Below are 21,993 nucleotides of genomic sequence, written 5' to 3'. Positions count from 1 at the left end.
CGGGGTGATTTGGGGAAGAGAAGGCAGAGCTGGGCTGGCAATGGATCAAAGCAAACACAGTTCCTGGAGAGGAGCCTAGTTTTGGACCCCTGTGCTGCAGCAGCCTGAAGCTGGCCCAGCAAAATAGGTACAGCATCTCTTCCCTCGCCTTCTGCCTCAGCCAGCAGGAGCCAACAGCAAGGAATCTGCCACTGCACACTCTTGCTCCGGTTAGGACTGCACCCTTAAAAGCCTACACCATTTGGGCTTTCAGTGTGAGCACACATACACTCAGATTTTCAGTGGTTCTCACAAGCTACCTGGCAAGCTGCCCTGTGTTCTATGCTTGGACCATCCAAAGCTCCTCATCAATAATTGAGCTCCCTTGTTTTCATCCAAAGGACCCTTCTAACCATTCTTTAACCTATGTTCCATGTAAAGTGCCTTGTTGTGGTAGATGCAATGATGCCAGCTCCAAAGCCAAGTTTATGTACACAATCTTTCTCCCTCGGTTATAAATTTTTCAGCCACCATGTATCAGCATGAACATTGCAAGTGGGACAAAATTAGGCCCATACTGTATAAATAACATTGGAAGTGTTTTAAATTAAAATGCCAACTATATTCAGGATGATTCTCCTCATACTGTCAAAATTTTTCTATGGACTGAGAAATAAATCCAAATGAAACAAATGGGACTTAATTCAGATGTATTCTGGTCCAAATAGTGTGCTAGTATAAATCAGAGGCAATTAAAAGTTTACCGCCTCTTAATATGGAATTTTGGCTCTCATAACTATTGAAATCAGTGCGCCTTTTCAGTAAAATCTGGTTTCAGTTGAGGTGTAGGTTTCTCAGTTTGCTTATTGGACTCATACAGCTTTAAACTTATTTCTGTGGGACTATTCGCTCTAATAAAGTTTAATAGCATGTGTAAATGCTTCCAGTTCTGAGTCGTAGCCAATTTCATGTTGATACCGCATTAAGACGTTGGTCTTGAAAAAGCAGTTGATCCGCTACTTTAGGGTTGAGGGACCTGTCACCCTCCCAGTGGGGCTAGTAAAATGGAACAGAATAGTAAATATTGGACCCAATTTTGGTTGTGCATCGGAAGAGAGGGAAGCCATTTTACGTAAGTGGAAGCCCTTGCGCAGGCGAAAACTGCTCCAAGAGTGTAGCAAGGAAAATTCACAAGTCATTCTTTGGAAATCATTTGAACTTGCTCCCAAGTAAATGTGATTATGATTGAGTGTTTAGGATTTTGAACTATTTCTGTAAACTGCTTTTTACTAAAAATCAACTCGTATATAGATGTTAACTCCGATCCATGACTCCAGTACTATTATTGTCCAAGAGCAAAGAGGTGTGTGTTCTCCATGCCTCCTTAAATGTATCAAAGGTATTGATGACAAACTTAGTTGGTCTCTAAGGTGCTGCTGGAGGGGATAATAAAGTAACACATTTCAGTTTAATAATTTGGTTTGCCGGGGGGGGGGTGCAGGGGGAGACTCCCTGGTCCTGAACAGGATAACTGTGCCCCTGAAAGACCAGGTGCGCAGCCTGGGAGTCATTTGGGACCCACAGCTGTCCATGGAAGCGCAGGTCAATTCTGTGTCCAGGGCAGCTGGCTACCAACTCCCATCTGGTACGCCGGCTTAGACTCTACCTGCCCACAGACTGTTTCACCCAAGTTGTGCACGCCCTGGTTATCTCCCGCTTGGACTACTGCAATGCACTCTATGTGGGGCTGCCTTTGAAAGTGATTCGGAAACTACAACTAATCTAGAATGCGGCAGCTAGACTGGTGGCTGGGAGTGACCATTGGGACCATATAACACTGGCCCTAAAGGATCTTCACTGGCTCCCAGTACGTTTCTGAGCACAATTCAAAGTGTTGGTGCTGATCTTCAAAGCCCTAAACGGTCTCGGCCCCCATCACTCAGCCTGGACACTGAGGTCCTCCTCCAAGGGTCTTCTGCTGGTTCCCTCAATGTGAGAAGCAAAGCAACAGGGAACCAGGCGGAGGGCCTTCTAGGTAGTGACACCCTCCCTTCAGATGTCAAAGAGATAATTTTAGAAGACATCTGAAGGCAGCTATGTATTGGGAGGTTTTTAACGCTTGATGTTTTTATTATGTTTTTAGATATGCTTTAAGCTGCCCAGAGTGGGCGGGGTATAAATAATAAAATTATTTGTTATTATTTTACAGCAGGCTGTTGAACTTTCATTTTCTGAAAAGAACCTCATCAGCTGTTGTACTTTGTTTTGTTTATAGGCACCAATGCTCAATTGAGAAGCATCATGGATTAGACACAATTTAATTTAGGAATATAATGTTAGCATTATGTTATCAAACCATAGAAAAAGACATTGAGAACCTGCCACAGGGTTTTATTCCCCCCACCCCCCAATAAATGGTTTGTTTTTTAAAAAAAATTGAAATAGAGATTCAAACCACACACCAGATTTTCCATGCGTTGTTAAGAGCTTGTATAATAGATCATACAAAGACAAGAGGAAAGTGGCCCCCTGCTGCCACTTGTCTCCAGCACCTGGGATTCAAAGGTATATTCCGTTTTCCATTGACACTGGTGCCCACATTTGTTAAGACCACTGACTCCTTGTCAGGACCCTCTTTCATAAATTTATCATAACATTTCATGGTGCCCACCAACCTTTGCGCCCATGCCAAAACCCTGTAATTTCAATGAGCAAAACTGCCACTAGGAGCACTCTAACCCAGAAGCATATAATTCATGAAAGGATATCAGCTCATCGCCATAGATGGAGTTTCTTATTTTTTCAAACATTAGGCCCACTTATTCCACGCTAGCACTGCATACAGGCCACCAACACCAGTATATTATCTCATTTAACAATATGTATTTTCCATCAAGGAAGATCTCCGTATTAACAGTGTAGCCAGGTCAGGTACAATTTGCACTGAGCTCTCTGCATTTGCCCTGCATGAAAATAATCATGCAGTTTGCTTCTAGTTCCACTCCTCTTCCATCTCCTATTCTTACGACCACACACATGTGATGGTTTAACTCTGCTGTTTCTTTGCAGGCGCAGTTGGCCATGTGATCTTACACTTATTCCTAGTCATGTAGGATAGCTCAGTGCAAATGAAACTTTCCTTTACTTAACAGGCAAACTGCAACTCATGTACGTAATAAGAACACAAATTCCCAACATTAGTTCAGATGTGATGGCAGTGTTGGTTTCATTTTTGTAGTAATCCTGTATTCTACAAAATCCTATTTGTTCTTCTTTCAAAAGGTAGTTAACGTGATAAATATTCACAAAATCATAACTGCCCTTATACAATTGTTTTCATCATTGCCTTTGGTAAAGGAAGGTGTGTATATATAGGAATGAAAGATAAAAAACCTTCCCCTAAATACGATGGCAGTTTCGTACCCAGAGCAAGTTGCTGAGTTTAAATTAAACATTAACAGCCACAATGCATTGTATGTAGCAAAAAAAGACCCGGTGTATTTAAAGATTGCTAAACCAGTATTAAGGCTTTCATAGCTGTAAATTCTGGGAAAATTTGTTTCTCCTAATATAGAAAAACAGAGAAATCCAAGTCTCAGAGGAAACATTAATGCCCCACTTAAACGGTGTTAGCCTTTCATAAGCAGCAAATCTCATTTCTCTCTGGGGAGTCCTGCCTGAAAACTAAGATAACCTACACTTACCCTTGCTTTTTGAGAGACTCCATAAAACTCTACAGCTGTAGCTGACAGTGGAATATTTAAATGATTTGAACAGTGTAAATGCCTTGTGTTCATTTAAATAACTGAAGAGTTCAATTACTTTAATGTCAACAATTATTCCTGTCGGAGTTTACATGTTAAAAAAGAAAGAGCATCTGAATCCCTGTGAGGGCATTAAATTGCTATCTAATTAGCAATCCTAAATTACATATATTAAAAAGATAATTAACAGTTTGAATGCTTTGCTGGAAAAACCAGTTGCACATACAAATGAAATGCAAGAAATTTGGTAGTAATATACTTGCAGTTCACTTTGCTTCTTTACTTTCAACTTTGACATTAGGTAGAAACAAGCTCACCGAGTTTTAAGTCTGGTAATGTTGAAATGATGGCAGATGGTTTAAATTATTTCCACTCTAAGGAGATATAATTATAAGCAGCTGTCATTTTTACATAATCCTGAATGATAAGGTCTTAAGAATGCAAATTAAATCCTAAATTAAGAGGGTTTGCCGTGGAAAGAATCAAGTACACGTCACACTACTAATCTGCTTGTATGTGGTTGATCTGATCTGAAGGTATTGTTTACCCAGCCTTTATAGGTACATAAAGATCTGTGCACTATTTTCGCTGTCATTAATTTAGACCAGGGGTAGCCAATGTGGTACCCTCCAAATTTTATTTAGCTCCTATCATCCCTGGTTATGCTGGCCGAGGCTGATGGGCTTTGGAGTCCAATGGTAGCTGGATGGCACCATGTTGTCTACCCCTTATTTCGATCAATACTTCTTAAAGCCTTGTAGTAAGGAAGCTCCTTTTAGTCATGCTTGATCCATTTGGCTCTCCAGAAATACAAAACAGAGGGCAGATTCTCCATTTCATATGACAAAATTACCACAAGGCATTTTACCACAAGATCCAAGTGCTTCAGGCTATTCCATACAGCTACCTTTTCACTTTGTGAAAGTAGAATTTACCACATTTTTTTGGGGGGGGGAGAGACTTTTGAAAAGCAGCAAGTTCCAGCTGTACTGAAGAGCGACTTTATCTCCACAGAAGTAGCATGAGAGGACAGCCAAGGTAAAAATAAAGATACCTCAGCTGTATAATCTGTCTATAGCAAAGGTTCTCAGCTCAGAAAGAAGAGGCAATGGTGCTTTGAGGGCCTTTAGACTCCAGGCTTGTGGGATGTGCTCTGTTTTTAGTTAGGGTTTTTTTTTTTTACTAGAACCCCAAGATCCACCAACGAGAGTCAGAACAGCAATGGGGGTGTCAGCGTATTCTTAGAATTAAGTAACAGAGTGCCTATGAGCATATCCTCATAGTCCTGTCACACACAAAATCCTACCCCAACAAACTTTATCTCAGCAGCCTAATTTAGAAGGGTGTTGTTGTTATTGTTATTATCCGTGTTGCTGTTGACAGTCAGAATCCTTGCTGATATGCTGTAAATCAGTCTGAGATCTAGTGGAAGCTATCTTCTGTCTAGCCAGTACATTCTGATCTACCTTTGCTTCAAAGTTATCCAAAGTTGAAAATATTGATGGGAGAGGTGGGAGAAGTTCCAATAGATCTCATTATCAGTTGCATTGATAGATACTTTGCAACAGCTTGCATTGCTATGATTAGGTAGGTTTGATGTATTAGGACAATCTTCTGTATCTTTGTCCAAGCATTGCAGGTGGTTGGACTAGATGACTCTCGGGGTCCCTTCCAACTCTGCAGTTCTATAATTCTGTGGTACCAACAGCTGTTTATATCTCTTTAGAAGACTTTTTCACTTTGAGAACCAGAGGTTTAGATGTGTTCTGTGTTAGTTGTCACATAAGCATATATTTGGGGGTGGGGGGATGAGAAATTTTTCTCATACGTTACATTGCCAGGGGCTTCTTTCAGGGCTGTATATCTTTATTTGCTTCCCTTTTTTCCCCTGTGTGAAAGCTGAGGTTTATTCCCCCACCCACTGCCCCTCCTTTTATGTGACATAGTTAAGGGTTGGGGTTTTTTCCCATTGCATTATGGGTTGGAAATTTTACTGCATGGCAGATTGTTACTGCCAGCTGGCATGGACCTCCAATCCAAAATAACTGGTCTTCATTGCCAACCATAATCTAAGAATTTCTGGATTAAAAACTTAAATTATAGCTTTGGTCTGCAGCTCTTTCTTTGGAAAGGGAGGGAAAAGGTTAGCTCTTACTCTCTTATAAGAAAGCAAAGAAAGTCACACTTTTGTTTAATCTTAATCTTGGGAGTTTGCTCTTACAAGGACCCTTTTATGAGTGAACACATTTCAAATGCTTTACAAATTCAGGGCCCAGCAGGGCTCAGTAAAGGATCGTGCTCAACTACAAAATAAATGCAGCTCACATGATACCAGAATTGCAGGAAACCAGTTTTTTTTAAAAAAAACAAATTAAATAAAAAAAGCTTAAAAGCCTGCCAGTGGAGATTTAAACTGAGAGCCCGTGCTGCTCCCAGACACATCCCCAGGGGGAGAGTTGTACGTATGCCAACTAAATTCTTCCTCTGGGAATTTAACTCTGATAAATGGAGCAGAGAGGGAGTTTTGCAGCTCCAAAGGCTGAAGCCTAACTTCCATTCTAATAATGAAACCTAACACTGGGTGGGGTTCCCTAGGCTAGACTTGTCACGTGATATTTCTGCCTTACCTTGTTAAGTGCTCACTCGCTAAGAAAGTATGTTGTCTAGAGCCAAGGATATTAGCAAACTGGATTTGCATGTTGCTTTTAAAATGTTACTCTCCCCCCTCTCCCTCCCCATCTCCCTATTACATGCTTGAGTCATTTGGATATTTGAACTAAACAAATTCCTTATCCCACCGGCAACACCTGGCAGTGTTGCATGCCTTTTTAAACTTCTGCTTCTTCCATCAATGCAGGGGAACAAGATCTAGGAGAGGTTCCTGCTGCAGGAAGATTGGGGGGAGGGGAGGTACCTTCCCACTGTAGCCCACTCTCTTCAGGAAGGGTTCCCAACTCTCTGGGGAAGCTTTCCAAAAAGAGGGGGGAAATGGTGAAAATCCCCTCTCCTTTCCCCGCAATGGGATTATTCTGTGAGTGAAGTTTAAAGCAGAAGCAGGAACATTGCTGAAATCAAACCACAGGCCTATCACGTCCAACATCCTATCACTGTGGCCAAGCAGATGACTTTAGGAAGTCAACGATCATGGCATGCAGGCAATAATAGCCCTCTCCCATGGTTGTTCCCCAGTGCCGGGACATCAACTATCTGGATTCAAGCCAATCTGTATTATTTATATTAACTTGATTTACACCCTGCATTACTTACAACAACTTGAGAGCAACAATGCAAGATAAAAGAAAGAGAAAAACTGAGATAGAAATAATTATAAAAGCATGATAACAATGAGAAAAGCAATATTAATGTTTCAGCAACGTGCCAGATTAAACCTGTAACAGTTACCCAAAAGCCTTCCAAAAACAAGGAGTTTCAGTGCTTTCCCATGTTTGCTATGGGTTTCATACATGTTCCATCAGGCTGGTACTGCTATCAGCATGCCAATGGTGTCAGCCTCCTCCCTTGGGCAACTCACATTGGCTGCTGGAGAGTGGGCAAGGAGGAAGGGAGGCTGCCACTACTGCGGCCCAGCCCCAGTGGTGGGGCAGGCAGGCAGTCAGAGGAAGAAAGGGGGAGCGGATAATAATAATAATAATAATAATTTATTATTTATACCCCGCCCATCTGGCCGGGTTCCCCCAGCCACTCTGGGCAGCTTCCAACAAAACAGAAATTCTAAAATACAGAAATCCATCAAACATTAAAATACAGAAATCCATTAAACATTAAAAGCTTCCCTAAACAGGGCTGCCTTGAGATGCCTTCTAAAGGTCTGGTAATTGTTGTTCTCTTTGACCTCTAGTGGGAGGGCATTCCACAGGGTGGGTGCCACTACCGAGAAGGCCCTCTGCCTGGTTCCCTGTAACTTGGCTTTTCGTAGTGAGGGAACCGCCAGAAGGCCCTCGGAGCTGGACCTCAGTGTCCGGGCAGAACGATGGAGGTGGAGACGCTCCTTCAGGTATACCGGACCGAGGCCGTTTAGGGCTTTAAAGGTCAACACCAACACTTTGAATTGTGTTCGGAAACGTACTGGGAGCCAATGTAGGTCTTTCAGGACCGGTGTTATGTGGTCTCGGCGGCCGCTCCCAGTCACCAGTCTAGCTGCCGCATTCTGGATTAGTTGTAGTTTCCGGGTCACCTTCAAAGGTAGCCCCACGTAGAGCGCATTGCAGTAGTCCAAGCGAGAGATAACTAGAGCATGCACCACTCTGGAGAGACAGTCAGTGGGCAGGTAGGGACTCAGCCTGCGTACCAGATGGAGCTGATAAACAGCTGCCTTGGACACAGAGTTGACCTGTGCCTCCATGGACAGCTGTGAGTCTAAGATGACTCCCAGGCTGCGCACCTGGTCTTTCAGGGGCACAGTTACCCCATTCAGGACCAGGGAGTCCTCCACACCCGCCCGCCTCCTGTCCCCCACAAACAGTACTTCTGTCTTGTCAGGATTCAATCTCAATCACAAGGAGTCTTGATTTTTTATTTTTTTTTAAAAAAAAAAACACGCTTTTTGCGCCTGCATTTAATTTTGCTCCTTTCTAATATTTATTTATTTATTTGTGGTTTTTCTTTTTGTAAATCAAAATCTCAGGACAGTGGAGGGTGTGTAGCGGTGGTGAAAATGCATGGGTGTGTGTGATTTAAAAAATGGGGGGGGGGGTTGAGGAGGGTCAGTTGCGGGAGTGAGTGGGAAATGTCCCTATTTTCATCTGAGGAATGTTGCAGGGTATGTAATACCTCAAAAGGATTAGAGTGAGATTGAGAGGACAATCGTTAGTTTTCCTTATGCCGGGCTGTGGAAGAGGGTCAGATTGAGCGGAGGTCTCCCTCTGCTCAGCTCTGCTGTCTGAGCAGGCCTGCTGCCTGCTGCCAAATATGAGGGTAGGCAAGAGTATTGGTTATACCAATGTCGGCAGAGCCCAGAGAAAAGACCCCATAATGTGCTGTTCTGAGAGTGGCAGTTTGCTGGATCTTAAACTAGTATTGTTGTGTATTGATTCAAAGGATATTATATCTGTATTACTATTGTCTGTATTCACATTAGGGTAAAGCAGGCACCCCCAAACTGCAGCCCTCCAGATGTTTTGGCCTACAACTCCCATGACCCCTAGATAACAGGACCAGTGGTCAGGGATGATGGGAATTGTAGTCCAAAACATCTGGAGGGCCGACGTTTGGGGGTGCCTGGGGTAAAGTTTGGGGGTGCCTGGGGTAAAGTAGCTACTTTTGGTTCCAGAAGGAACAGCTACCGGTACTATTGGTTCATTTAAACTGCTGCATTTGGATCCTCAGTCCTATTGGTTTCCACCAAAAGGCAGCACTGTGATTGCTTGATATTGTTCCCTCCAAAATGTATCCCTTTTAAGCAAGTTCCCTTTCCCTATAAATGTAGCTTCCCTCTCCTCAGGGCTCAGTCTTGTTTGCCTTAATAAAGAAGAGTTACTAGAGAAACTGTCTCCAGCATACTATGTCAGAGAGCGGTAATGCTTGCTGAAATCACGAACCCCCACGTCACAACAAGTGTCACTGCTGTTGGGTGATGGCCTCAAGCCTGATTCAAACCCGATCACTACCGTATGCTAACATGGAGCTTGTGAAGGAGCGGGTCTGAATGGTCTTCCCCCTCTTCCACTGCAGCGGAGCTGTAGGTGAAGTAAATAATTCTGCCACTCTGCAGAACCCTGCTGGTGTGGAGTGGGGAGGTTGTATTTTGCCCTAAATGTGGAAATGTTCTGAAACATGCTGGCCAAAATAAAAATGTTCAGAAGATGCTACAATCCTCAGAAATTTAGCCCTCTGTCATTTCTGTGTGAGTAAAGGTAAAAATGTTTATAGATTGCCATACTGAGATTACAGAATCCATTGTGCAATGCAACTGTGAGCAAAGTGTGTGTGCTTAAAAAGAATTTAACAGCTTTTCTTGAAGCAAACAATTCCTTAGAGTAATGCTGGCAGAATTAGTATAGGCAGTTAGATTTTTGGCAGAATTCATAGCTTGGTGCCAGAAAAGAGTTTTTCAGATGGATGTCTTCCTGTGGATTTTGTACAGCCTTAGTTTTAACACTGAGTAATACAGAATAACTAACTGTGTGCACTTGAGATGTACTCGTAACAGAATGCATTGATTTATTTTCTTGGGTGAGCTCACAACATTTCATTGTAGGTATTAGCTTTAACCCATAACAAGGTGTTTCTTCAGGGTCTCTCAGTTGTGATGTGCAGCAGGGGGCAGGATTTTCCTACATTACAGGAACGCCAGTGTCAAAGCCATTTGTCATCATGTGATGCTTATTTTAAAATGTGAGATTTACAGTGTTGCCATATTAGTGATAAAAAACAAATAGCATGTCTCTATTAGTGTGCTTCTTGTGTTCTCCCACCCATCTGCCCCCATGAAAGGGCTGATAAACTACAGTATCAGCAGATATTAACACCAAACTTCCTAGGAATAGGGCCTTATCTTGTTTAAAGAGAAATATGTAAACGTTTTGTTGATAACACTTTAGGAAATATCACTTCCTGCATGGCTGCAGAGCTAGTTCAGGATGTATTTTATAAACTTTGAGAGTACGACTTGCATACTTTCCATATGGTGTAGTAGCTGGCAGTCTAATGTATCTGTGGTGCTCTTCCAAAGCAATTTTCTTTTATTAGGTGTCCAAGTTTATTTGTCCCTGATCCCTCGGTGTCAAGGGCACACTGACAATTGCTGTGCTTACAGTCTGTGAAAAGGGCACATTCTGATGAAAGGAAATCCATTCTGGAGCCCCAAAGAGTTGTGTTAAAACAAAACACTTGTTTGTGTAAAGCTGTTGTGTGCTTACCTCGGGATTAACCAAAGACATTGCTGAAACCACCCACTGCATCTAAACACCTATCTAGCATAAAAGCTGAACTTGAGGTTGTAAAGAAATGGCTCATCATTTTGTCCAATGTCTTTTTAAAAAATAAACACATATTTTTTAAAACTCTAGTATGAAGAAGTAAAAAAGCGAAGGAAGCCCAACTATAGCAGCGTCGACCTTTCCGAGGTGGAGTGGGAAGACAGGGATGATGTGGTGAGTGATTTGTTCTGTCAGAGCTTGTCAGAAAGGTCATTGCATTCACTAGTATATCACTTTCAAGTGTTAAGCAGCAGGAAGAAAAGAGAAGCGAAAGGTAATGGCCCTTGTTCTTCCCCTTCTCCATTTAAATTTTATTTTTGTCTTCTCGTTTTGTATTAGTTCCCCCCCCCCCAGGTATATACAGTACTGACTTTCTCACTCTTCTTCCACTTCGTACGTACGTACCCCGTGTATAGATGTACCAAGGATATATTGCCATTTGCCATGCACAACATCTTGATTTCCATTGGTTACCATGTAAGTGACCCTCAAGGGCAGGCCATATTGGGTGGTGGTCCAGGGAAGCACTTAATAAGAGGCCGTGTGTATAAATCCCTACACTGCTTTGGTTCATTTGGTTCATTTAGTCTGCTGCTCAGTGACGGGGGGCGGGGAGAGAATAGAAGATAGCCCAGTGTTATATGGAGCCTGGGTGGGATTCAACTATTGTGCCCCACTAGTGGAAACCCATGCAAGGACTTCTGCTAGTGCAGCAGTGCTTTCCCTCCCTGTCCTCACCACACAGTGCTGAATTTATGTATAAGCTAAACAAGCTATAGCTTAGGGTCCTGCTCTCTTGGGGGCCCCAAAAAAATTTAAAGGAAAAAAAACTGGATGTACATTTCCAAAATATAAGATAAAAATAAAAAAAAATAAAACCTACATACAGCAACAGTGTTTTGTGTTGTGTAGGCTCCTATTTGTTATGTGCAAATGGCTTTAGATACCTATTAGGTCCATAAATTACCATGTGGCATATATTCAACCCAAAAAACAGCCACAATTGGTTGTTGACAAAGGACAGCTGGGCGTATAAAGGGCCCCATTACCTTCAATAGCTTAGGCCCTTATCAAACCTAAATCCGGCCCTGTCACCACATCTATAAAAAAAAGGCTCTAGAGGGGTTGGGAGAATCCCCAGAACAATGTGTGAGGGGGAGAAGATGGGGGGATCATTCTGTCTGGCAAGCCAACATCCTTGCGCTGACAGAACGATTGCCCTAGTGCTACACTGAATTCCCCCTGAGTTTACTTGTTAAACTTCTACTCTTAGCCCATGTAGAACTGATATACCAGCTGCAGTAGGAAGGGGCAGAAAGGTTTCAGGAAGCCAGAATCTGTATGTCATGTGGAGAGGATTGGCATAACATATAATTCTAGGGAGGCTCATATTCAAACCCATGCTCAGGCCTACTCTCTCAGCCTAATGCTTCTCATAGCTGTATAGGTCAAATGAAACAAACACACTTGGCCACCTTGCAAAGACAGAAAGGTGAAAAACCAGGGTATAAATATTGCAATAAATAAATAAATAAATAAATAAATAAATAAATAACCCGTATGTGCTTAGTGGGAAGATGGAAAATAAAGGTGACAAATGATCACAGGATAGATAGTACATACAGCTGTAAGGATTGGCAGAGGGAGACTAGTCCTGTTACAAGCTCCACCAGCCATAGAGCTTGGTAAGATGAATGAGGAGGAGGTGCCAAGCCCCACCACCTCCATAGGGGCAGAACTTCAAACTTTCAAAAGCCAGGAGTCACCTCTAGGTCCTGCTGAGTAAATACCATTTAGATGTTAGATTACACAAGAGCAAACCTTGTGCCAAATTTTGCCAGGCTGCTCTATATCTCTGAAGAAACTTCTCTGTTGCTTATGAAGCAGTTTAAAATGCCAGAAACCAACCGATATTTTAAAAAGAACCACATTTTTGGTCTCTGTCCAAACCCCAGAATCCAGAACTGCAAGATCATGTTAGTGCTGTCCATCTAACACTTTCTTTTAGGTATGTGCTAATCTTTTCAGTTAAGTCCTTTCTGTTCCAAGATCATGCTCTTCCCTTTTTTCATATCTGTGTTGTCCAGTCAGCTTGCATCTCCCTTCCGTGTCATTCTTTATTTACATGTCAATTCCTTGAGCTGCACTGTATCAAAAGTCTTCCTTATGTCCATGGCTTAACCTTTGCCTGGTCTTTCTGTTACTTCCACCATAAATCTGATTTGTTAGGCATGATTCGTTTTGTGCAAATCCATGCTGACTGTCCTTAATTAAATCATAACTTTCCAGGTGTTCTCCTTTCGGTTCCTGTTATTGAGCTTTTCCCATAATGTCTGCGCCGACTAAAGTCATGCTTGCATGTCTGCATTTTCATAGATATTTCCTAGCACTCTTCTCAAATATCAGCAGTACATTAGCATCCCCTATATCCTTCCAAAACCCACTCATTTTGGAGAGGTTTTGAATATATCAACGGAAGGTTCCCATATTTACAGTGTCACGTCTTTCTGAAATCTGGGATTCATCACGTATGTCTGCCTCTGGAGCATTATCAGCATTCAGATGTAGGCATTTTTTTATCCTTTTTCTCCAACTCAAGTTTATGTTTTCCTTCTCCCTTGCAAAATATATGTCTGATTCTGTCAGCCCACCCCTACTCAGTTTATAAAGAATGAAACAGTTCAGGGCTTTAGCAGTGCCAGTCTTTCTTTATTTTGCTGATTAAATCAGTTCATCTTTTCAGGGACTTTTCACCTCTTCCCTTCTGCTCTTACGATTTCTGCTCCTAAACATTTCCACTAGATTATGTGATGTTTCTAAAATATACTCGGAGTCGAGAGTGAATTTCATGCTCTTTATTCAGCTCGTAGTCATTGAAGAGAAGAAGAATGCCCTTTTCCCAAAACCATCTGCTTATATACATTATTTACACAATGGGCTTTGCGTGATTGGCTACTTCAGGGCTACAACTGTGGGCCAATCAGTTTGTGGATTGACTTCTGCCAGCAGCCTGATTGGCTGCTCCTGCAGGCCAATCAGGTTGCGGATTCACTTCTGCCAGCCGCCTGATTGGCTGCTCCTGCAGGCCAATCAGGTTGCGGATTCACTTCCACCTGGAGTTGGATTGGGTGGCTCCTGCGGACCAATCAGACTGCTGATTCTGGATCCTATTGTTCTATGATTCAGCTCAGTACATAACAGTTTCCTACATTCTTTTCTGCATTTTCAACCTGAACTTTGGCGTAATTCATTTCAAAATGAGATTTGCAAGTGAAATTCCCCACTTGTGCAATTCAAATCAAAATACCCAGATTCTGCAATTGCTGAAGTCCATTGAACATCTCACCAGAGACTCAAAGACTTCTATTTAATCTGTGCATTAGCACTCACTGGAGAGCACCTGCACTATCAAGCTTTCTAGAAGAAGGGAAAAGACTGACCCCCCCCCTTCAAATTGAAACCGGGATAGGCATCTTGTCCTTAGACTAGTTTGCAGAGGTCAAGGGAGGGGCCTGCTGTTATAATGCTGCTCTCATCAAGAAAGGGACCAAGGGTAGTAGTAAACAGTTAGTACACCTCAGATCCTGTTATCTCCGTGGTTGGAGCTGGGGTGGGGAGATTTATTTTTCTTATTCCCTGCCAGTCAGAAGAATATTTGAGAGTGTGGTTGCTGACTCAGTACATCTCACAGGCATATAAACTTGTTTGGTGCAACTTGGGATGTTTCAATCCACTATCTTGATTCAAAGCGGCATCCAACTGTTGCTGCTGTAGCAGTGGCAGCAAAACTTCACCAACACAATATCTTGGGTTGACTCCGGACACTAACATGTCCAGTGTCATCTTCCAATTACTTGGACATCTGCTGGGGCCGGCATTTGTTTGAGACCACGTCATCATCTCAGCATTACTGTGACTTCAGCCACCACTCTGGCCCAGCGGTGGAGGGGCTTTAGCTCCCCCAATATTTTTTTTGGCAGGGGGCAGTGCCCCCCCAATATTGAGGGAGCCGCCACTGGGTGCGCTCCGTGCACCCCAGCCTCCACCCAGCAGCCCAGCAGCCGGGCTGCAGCTGGGATGAATGAAGCAAAGATCGCCCATGCTTGTCCCAAACTCCGCACGGCTGGGAGGAGCATGGGCAATCTTTGATTCACTTGTCCCAGTCTCTGCCTGGCTCCTGAGCTCCTGGACTGTGGCTGGGATGAGCAAACACAGAGATCGCCCTCCGTGCGTCCTGCCCCCACCTGGCACCCTCCAGGTGGCATCACATGATACATCACGTCACATGACCGCACACCCTCAATTGGGGGGGGGGCAAGACGATGCCCCTGCTCTGGCCCTCTGTTGGTTCAAATGTGACTGCTGTTGACCCTGGCAATACTGCAGCCACCAAACAGTCCAACCCCAAAAGGCTTCCTTAGTGTTGATAGAGATATATAGAAGCTTCCAAAAACAAAGAGGCTGCTGGTGGTTGCAGCACCAACATCATGGGGGGGGGGCGGCGGTGGCGGCGGTGGCGGTGAGTTCTGAAGGGACCTTTTAACACCTTGCTCAGGGCCACCCAAAATCTGAAGCTGCAATACCTGGTTGTGTACAAGTCAGGAAGTACATTGTCAGTTGGCAGACTTGGTGTAGAGGATGCAAGCTTATATTGTGCTACATTTGTCAACCTGTCTGCCTGCCTCTTTACCCATTTTCTATAGATTGCTTCGTGACATTGTGTCCATTAACAAGACTAGAAAACATGCAGTTTTAATTAGATTAAAGGAGGTACAGTTTTATTTTGTGTTTAAAATGTCTTCCGTAGTGAAAACGAAGCTTTACATTTGGGAGTGCACATTGTGTTACTTATACTTAAAAGGATCTGGCCTGCTTTTGGATGAAAGATGTTCTGCATCCATATCGCTGGTCACCAGTTTCAACCCCAGAGAGGTAGCAGAACAAAAGTCTACAGAATAGATGAAAAACTGAGCTACAAAGCCAAGAACTCCATTCAGAGGGTTAAATAAAAATAAAAAAATAAAAATCTAATTCCCACATGCATACTTGATCTTAAAAGCTACGAGGGTTTTGGGGGCCCTTTTTGTAAAGTCTGTGACTTGCCCGAGGGTTGTGTGGGGAGTGGGCGCTGGAAGACTACAGGCTCTGAAATGGAGAAAAATGAGAAACATGTTAAAGATAAATGGAACAGTTCTTTAAACGTTAGAAAGTAGATTGTTAATTAAGACCAGCTCTCCTAGTCCAAAACCACAAAAGTTAAAAAGGGAAAATATTTCCAGAATTGCCTATTACGCACTGTGTGTTACACACACACACACACACACACACACACAAATCTACAGTAAAATATATGTTTTATTTTATATATGCCTCCAGCGAAAAATTATTCTTTTACACTTGCTGACTGAAGACTAAGATTATTAGCTCCGATCTAGATGGCCCAGAATTAAATTTAAAGAGCTGCAAACATTGCAGTTTTCAGTCTGACAGCCATGCTAAAATTCTTCACAAAAACAGCTCTTTCCCTGACAAGCTTTGGCAACAATTCCACCCCCTACTCCCACCCCCCCCAACAGCACAGTCCTCCTTCAGGAGGACATTGATAGCAAATCGACAATGAAAAAAGCCTGTCCCTCTTGTCCAATTAATCATCCATGATGGATGCAAGTGGATTGGAGACGAATAAATAGGTGCAGTGGTAGCAGAATAAGCTCACTGGGTTCAAATCCTGGAATGCAGCAGGGTCTTAAGGTATCCTGAAATGTCCTTTCTCCAGGGCTGTATGCATTATTTACACATTCAAATGCTATATTGTGTGAGCTCTGTTAGGCTAGTTCAAGGCAAAATGAAAAAAGAAGCAGAAATGGTTTTTTTTTTATTTATTGAAAATATTATTCAGGCTGTCATCCTGCATCCATTTACTTAGGATTAAGCCCCACTGAACTTAGTGGAACTTCCTTCTGAGTCTGACATGCATTTAGCACATTCTTCATCTATATAAATACCAGGGAGGTTGAAGCATGGGAAACAGAACATACCAAAATGACAGTATACCAAAAACAAGAAAATGACATCATTTATAGCAATGTAAATATAGAAAGCTAGGGGGATTGGGGGGAGAAACACTGTATAAAACAAGTTTAAATTGACTATAAAGTAAAAAAAAAAAAACCATTAAAATGCTTGGGCAAAGAAATGTCCTGGCGCTAAAATTGTGAGTTGAACTCCCAGTCCATAATTCGGATGCAAAACTCTGGTGCTCACATGACCATCCCACAAATATTACTTCATTGTCAGGCACAGAACCACACATACAAGGAGCTTCCAATTTTGGACTACATCCTGTAATCTCTAGAAAGAAATTTAAATTAAGAATGTGTGGAACCCATTTAGAAGTCCCACCAGTTTTATATAAATCCTTCTAGCTTTTTCTGAAACTCATCAGATATTTCTCCTGAGCAGAAACCTTCACCTCAAATCTGCATATTGGTTTAATGGAGGCAATTCTGGTCTTATGACTCTTTCTCACTGTGTGGAGTGTTTCTTTGCAGCCCTTGGTTCTGAAAGGTCATCTAGTCTGGTGAGAAACAAGTAATATCACAGTGTAGAAGGACCCCAGTTGGAGATATGTAGGGTACCCATCACCACGTGCATATCTTTTTTCCAAATTTGAATGGAACTCTTTTAGGGTTTCTCAGAATTTCTTGGGTGTTCTATCCAACCCAGAAACCCCAACATGCCCATGTAGTTTAGTAGAAAGGAGGGAGAAGGAGGAACTGGCTGGAAGGAGGACATTTCGGAAACTGAAGAGGTAACAGGGTTTAGTGAGCAGGAACGGGCTGTGACAGAAAGCAGTCCAGAATCAGCAGCAGAAGCAGAGGGGGGGTGGTCAAGAGGTGAAATGGAGGCAGGCTGCTAAAGAGGCCAGGGAGTCTCCCCCTCCTGCTGTGAGTAGTTCTGATCTCCCAGAGCATGCAGAGAAATGAAGAGGGTGGAGCATTGAGAGAGCCTTAGGCTGCTGGGGAAGGAATTGGGGAGGAGAGTGGCAGGAAGGTGAGGCTTTCAGTCCTCACAACTGGCTCGTTGGGGCAAGACCTACTGGGAAGAGTTGCTGGGATCACTAGGCCTGCACTGTTTGAGTTCTTTTGAATAAAGAGTTAACTTCACTGACATGGGGTACTTTACTCCTGACCTACTCCTGGCAGCCATTGTATTTAAAAATGTGCACACAACATGTGGGTTGTGTCTTGTTTCCATACTAATCCTTCTCTCCTTGCAAGCAGAAGCTTCCATTGAAAGTAGCAGCTTCAGCAAGTGATTTTTTTTTTTGTCATAACGATGGCAGGAAGAGAAAATTTTTAATTTCAATGCTCACCACACATGGCTGCTGCATGAAAAACAAACAAACCTCATATTAATTGTGTCCGCACACTTAACCCATGACCAAGAAGACTGCCGGAAAATGTTTTTGCTGAGAGGACTTTGCCTGAAGCTGTCTTAGCAGAACCCTGTGGATCCAGATATGCATTTTTATCTATCCTATCAGGTTCTAATCTATAATCTATTAACATGAATTGAAAACAACTCATCCTTGATAGTTAAATTACACGAAGGTGGAAGGTTACTGTGTGCACACGCCTTATGCAGCTATGCGAAATATCTTTATTTTGCCCAACTACAAAGAAGATTATTTTTTCCTCATTCCTTGTTTAACTATATGACTGTATTTTACTTTCAGCTTCGAAATGCAATGGTGAATCAGAAAACAGGAAAATTCTCTATGGAAGTGAAGAAAACAGTGGACAAAGGGGTATCGTATAGAAAATACTTTTTCAGCTAGAAGTAAAACAAATAATTGCTTTTTTAAAAATAAAACACCCACAAGCCATTGGTTTAAAGTGTATGTTTGGAGTGGAAAACTTTCCCTGAGACATGATGTCCACTGTGTTTATTAATTGTGGGTCAGATATAAACATTTGCATGTATGTGTGCATATTGCTGTTATTAATCTTGTCACAGATTTTAAGTTTGCTTTTGCATTTAACCCTGCAAACCTTTCCTAACAGGCATGTTGTTGTTTCTCTTTTCTTTTCTAAATCTAGAAGCGGGTGTTGGTGATGACAAATGACTACTATTATACAGACATCAAGGGGACTCCTTTCAGGTAGGGCTGGCCATAATAAATGGAACATTTCATCAGGCTCATTGCAGTTGCAAGCCTTGCAAGCTCATTAAAAGCTCATCAGGAGGGGCTGACAATAAAATACTCCTGGACAATGCTGCAAAGAGCAAAGGAAAAGGTTTCCGAGCATGCCTTTTTAGGTAAACTCCCTGGCTGTGATCTGGACCTGCCATTCAGGAAGTCCTCCGTTCTCTTCAGTGCTTGGGGAAAGCAGCATGTGTGTGTGAACTGCCCCTGCCACTCCAGAAAACAGGCAGCTCTGCTTGCCACAGAGCTCTGGGAAAGGAATGGTACCATTTAAAGGATTATACTCACAAATGCATCTCTGTGTGCACCATGGATCTGAACTGAGGAGGCTTGTTGAACCACAAGCCATTCAAAGTATGATACTGGGCGTATGCAGCCTCTCCTGACCTGGTGTTAACTCGACTGAAGAGGCAACAAGGGTACAGCAGGGCTCCAGAGCTATGCGTTTAGCTCTTCCCCAAATTCCCACACGTTCTCTGAGCCCCTCAAGGAGAACCCAGGAAGATGAAAGTTCTCTATTGTTTCCATGAATACAAAAGACTCCCCACTCCAGAAGCTCATCCTCATTGCATGAGAGGTTGAGAGAATTTGTGTGGCCCCAGGGGCAGGCCAGTAACACCTGTAAAAGGCTCCGGGCTGCAAGTGGATCTGCCTCTAGAAAGCAGGCAAGAGCTCAGTCCTGGCTGTGGCACCAATGGGCCCCCAGTTCTTCTTCTTCTTCCTGCCCAATTGTGCAGTAAGCCCCTACTGCCTGCATATCAGCTCTGAGCCACAGGCATCAGACGGAGGAGAGCCAAGTGGCAAGAGAGCTGAGAGAGACTCTTAAAATATACCAGAGTAAAGAAGCCTGTTGTAGCTCAGGCAAAGTCTCATCCCAAAATGGAAGCCTTTTGGAGTCCTTCCTGTCCAGGAGGATCCATTAGCCAATCAGGGTGGGTAGTCCGGAGCCTGAAAATGCATTGCTGCCCAAATGTTTTGGACTACAACTCCCATCACCCCAGCCATTCTGGGGCTGATGGGAGTTGGAGTAAAAACATATGGAAAGTGCAATACCTCAAGAGTGGCCTCTCCCCATATGAACTGACCTGCACCCTGTGATCATCATCTGAGGCTCTTCGTGTGCCTCCTCCACGAAAGGTCCACAGGGCAACAGCATGAGAACAGGCCTTTTCTGTGGTGGCTCCTTGCTTGTGGAACTTTCTCCCCAGGGAGGTTCATCTGACGCCTTTGTTACATATCCTTAGGTGCTAGACAAAAGCATTATTCTTCTCCCAGGCCTTCGGCTAATTAAACCACCTATGGCCTTTTAGATGGGGGAGGGTTGTTTTTGTTTGTTAATATGTATTGTGCTGTATATTTTGTGCTTTTATATTGTAAACTGCCCTGTGACCCTCTGACGAAGGATGGTATGGAAATATTAATAATCATTTAGCGAAAGCTGTTGTAAACCATAGTTCTGGTAGCTCACTGGACCAGTGACTTGCACAGAAGCCTGAAGATTACCAGATTCTGGTAATGGCTCTTGACATTTGTGGCATCCATGCCTCAGGTTGGCCCCTTGTCTTAACTTAGCTGTGGATCAGGATGCCCCTCTACCTATGAGAGAGCAGTATAAGTGCAGTGCAAAAGCTATTTTATAAAACGTTTTTTTCCAGATCCTTGCCTTTCTATTGTGGGTTCTGTATTGATAAGAGATAGTAGTGTAGATGGTTTAAAGGGCAGAAAAGGAAACGTACTTTTATAGCATACATTTCTGTTGTGCCAAAAAAGAGTCTTTGGAATTTCCTTTCCGAAGGTTTGTTGATAGCCATTCTCAAACAAATTAGATACCTGACCACAGAGAATAGATTGTATCTCCGAGTGGGAACCATGTGGGCTTTATCCTATTGATCTCTTGCCAGGCATTCAAGTCACCTGTACTGCAGTTTCATGAATGCTTTAGAAAACAGAGGAAATGTCTTCCAGCCATTCGCCCATGCTATACATTCTATAGTAGTAGTCCTCCGTGTGTGACCGTGTTATATGGAGAAGATAAGCCCAATGCGGTATTATTTACATCCCGTAAAATATTAACATGCCCAAATATGCAACAAAGAATTATGCCAAGTGGGTCATTATGACCCCCATTAACACATTCTCGTATTTCCTTGCACTCAGCAGCTCTACTGGCGCCCAAACTATCAGTAAGGGCAGTCCCCCCCCCCACGCACACAGATGACTTTCATTTTTGAGCCTCCTTCTTGGTGAGCCCATGGGCATGTTCAGACCTTGGCTGGAAAATGAAGCAGCTGGAAAAACCACTCTGACCTTGGTGGGGCTTGCGTTTGAGCTTGCCAGAGAATGCACGGGTTACTGCACCCCTAAACACACAAATAGATACAGTCCATTGCTCCTGGCACAGTAAAAGTGAAATGGCACTGAAGTGGCTGGTTGAGCAATAAATGCAACCACCAAGGTTTTGGAAACAACACTGAATTGTTTCTAGAGCACGGACTAAAAATGCCGGGAGAAATGGTATAGATTTTCTCTTGCACTTTCCTAGCTTTGTGTGTGGGACAGATTTCATGGCCTGCTTTTTGTTTATCTGCACAGTTTAGGTGTGGCTCTCTCTAGAGGACACGGCAAATATTTCTTCAGAGGAAACGTGACTATAGAAGAAGGTAGCATTTGCACAGCAAATCAGATTTCCTAGGCATTTGTTCAACTATTGCATGATAATGGGGCTTAAGGCATGTAGGTCTCTCAAGCAGTTTTTCTGCTTTATTGCCCAGTGACCTTGTGCATGTTTTGGGTATGTGGGTGTGGGTGTGTGCATGCGCACATATCTAATTGGATGAAAGATATATGTGAGAGATTTATGGGGACAGTGCCCACAACAAAGATTCCTTGTAACATAGAAAGCGGCAACATGGCTGCATCATTTTATCCCTCACTTTGTGAGCATCTTTGTGCTAGATTTGTGGTTTTAATTGATTAGGCCTGTTAGGTGGATCGGACCACGGAGCTATGCAGCCACCTTGCTTGCCCAGCAGGAAAACTCCCACCCCATCTGCCCCAATTTGTGTTTTTCATGGTCAAAGCATCATCATTAGAGTATCAGATC

The 21,993-nt window shown here is 43.1% G+C and overlaps 1 protein-coding gene across 4 annotated transcripts in view; it reads left to right on the top strand.

The window, feature by feature from the left end:
• The window catches only part of CACNA2D3 (calcium voltage-gated channel auxiliary subunit alpha2delta 3), a 511,446-nt gene that overhangs the window by 379,612 nt on the left and 109,841 nt on the right, over positions 1–21,993 (top strand). For all 4 annotated transcript variants that reach the window (XM_060271434.1, XM_060271435.1, XM_060271432.1 and 1 more), the window contains 4 exons: positions 10,772–10,855; positions 18,420–18,491; positions 18,784–18,845; positions 21,483–21,550. In XM_060271434.1, coding sequence (XP_060127417.1) covers positions 10,772–10,855; positions 18,420–18,491; positions 18,784–18,845; positions 21,483–21,550 — 286 coding nt within the window. The remainder of the gene's footprint in view (positions 1–10,771; positions 10,856–18,419; positions 18,492–18,783; positions 18,846–21,482; positions 21,551–21,993) is intronic.

The sequence above is a fragment of the Zootoca vivipara genome, chromosome 2 (assembly GCF_963506605.1).
Source record: "Zootoca vivipara chromosome 2, rZooViv1.1, whole genome shotgun sequence".
Lineage (NCBI taxonomy): Eukaryota > Metazoa > Chordata > Lepidosauria > Squamata > Lacertidae > Zootoca > Zootoca vivipara.
This window is presented reverse-complemented; position numbering and strand designations above follow the sequence as displayed.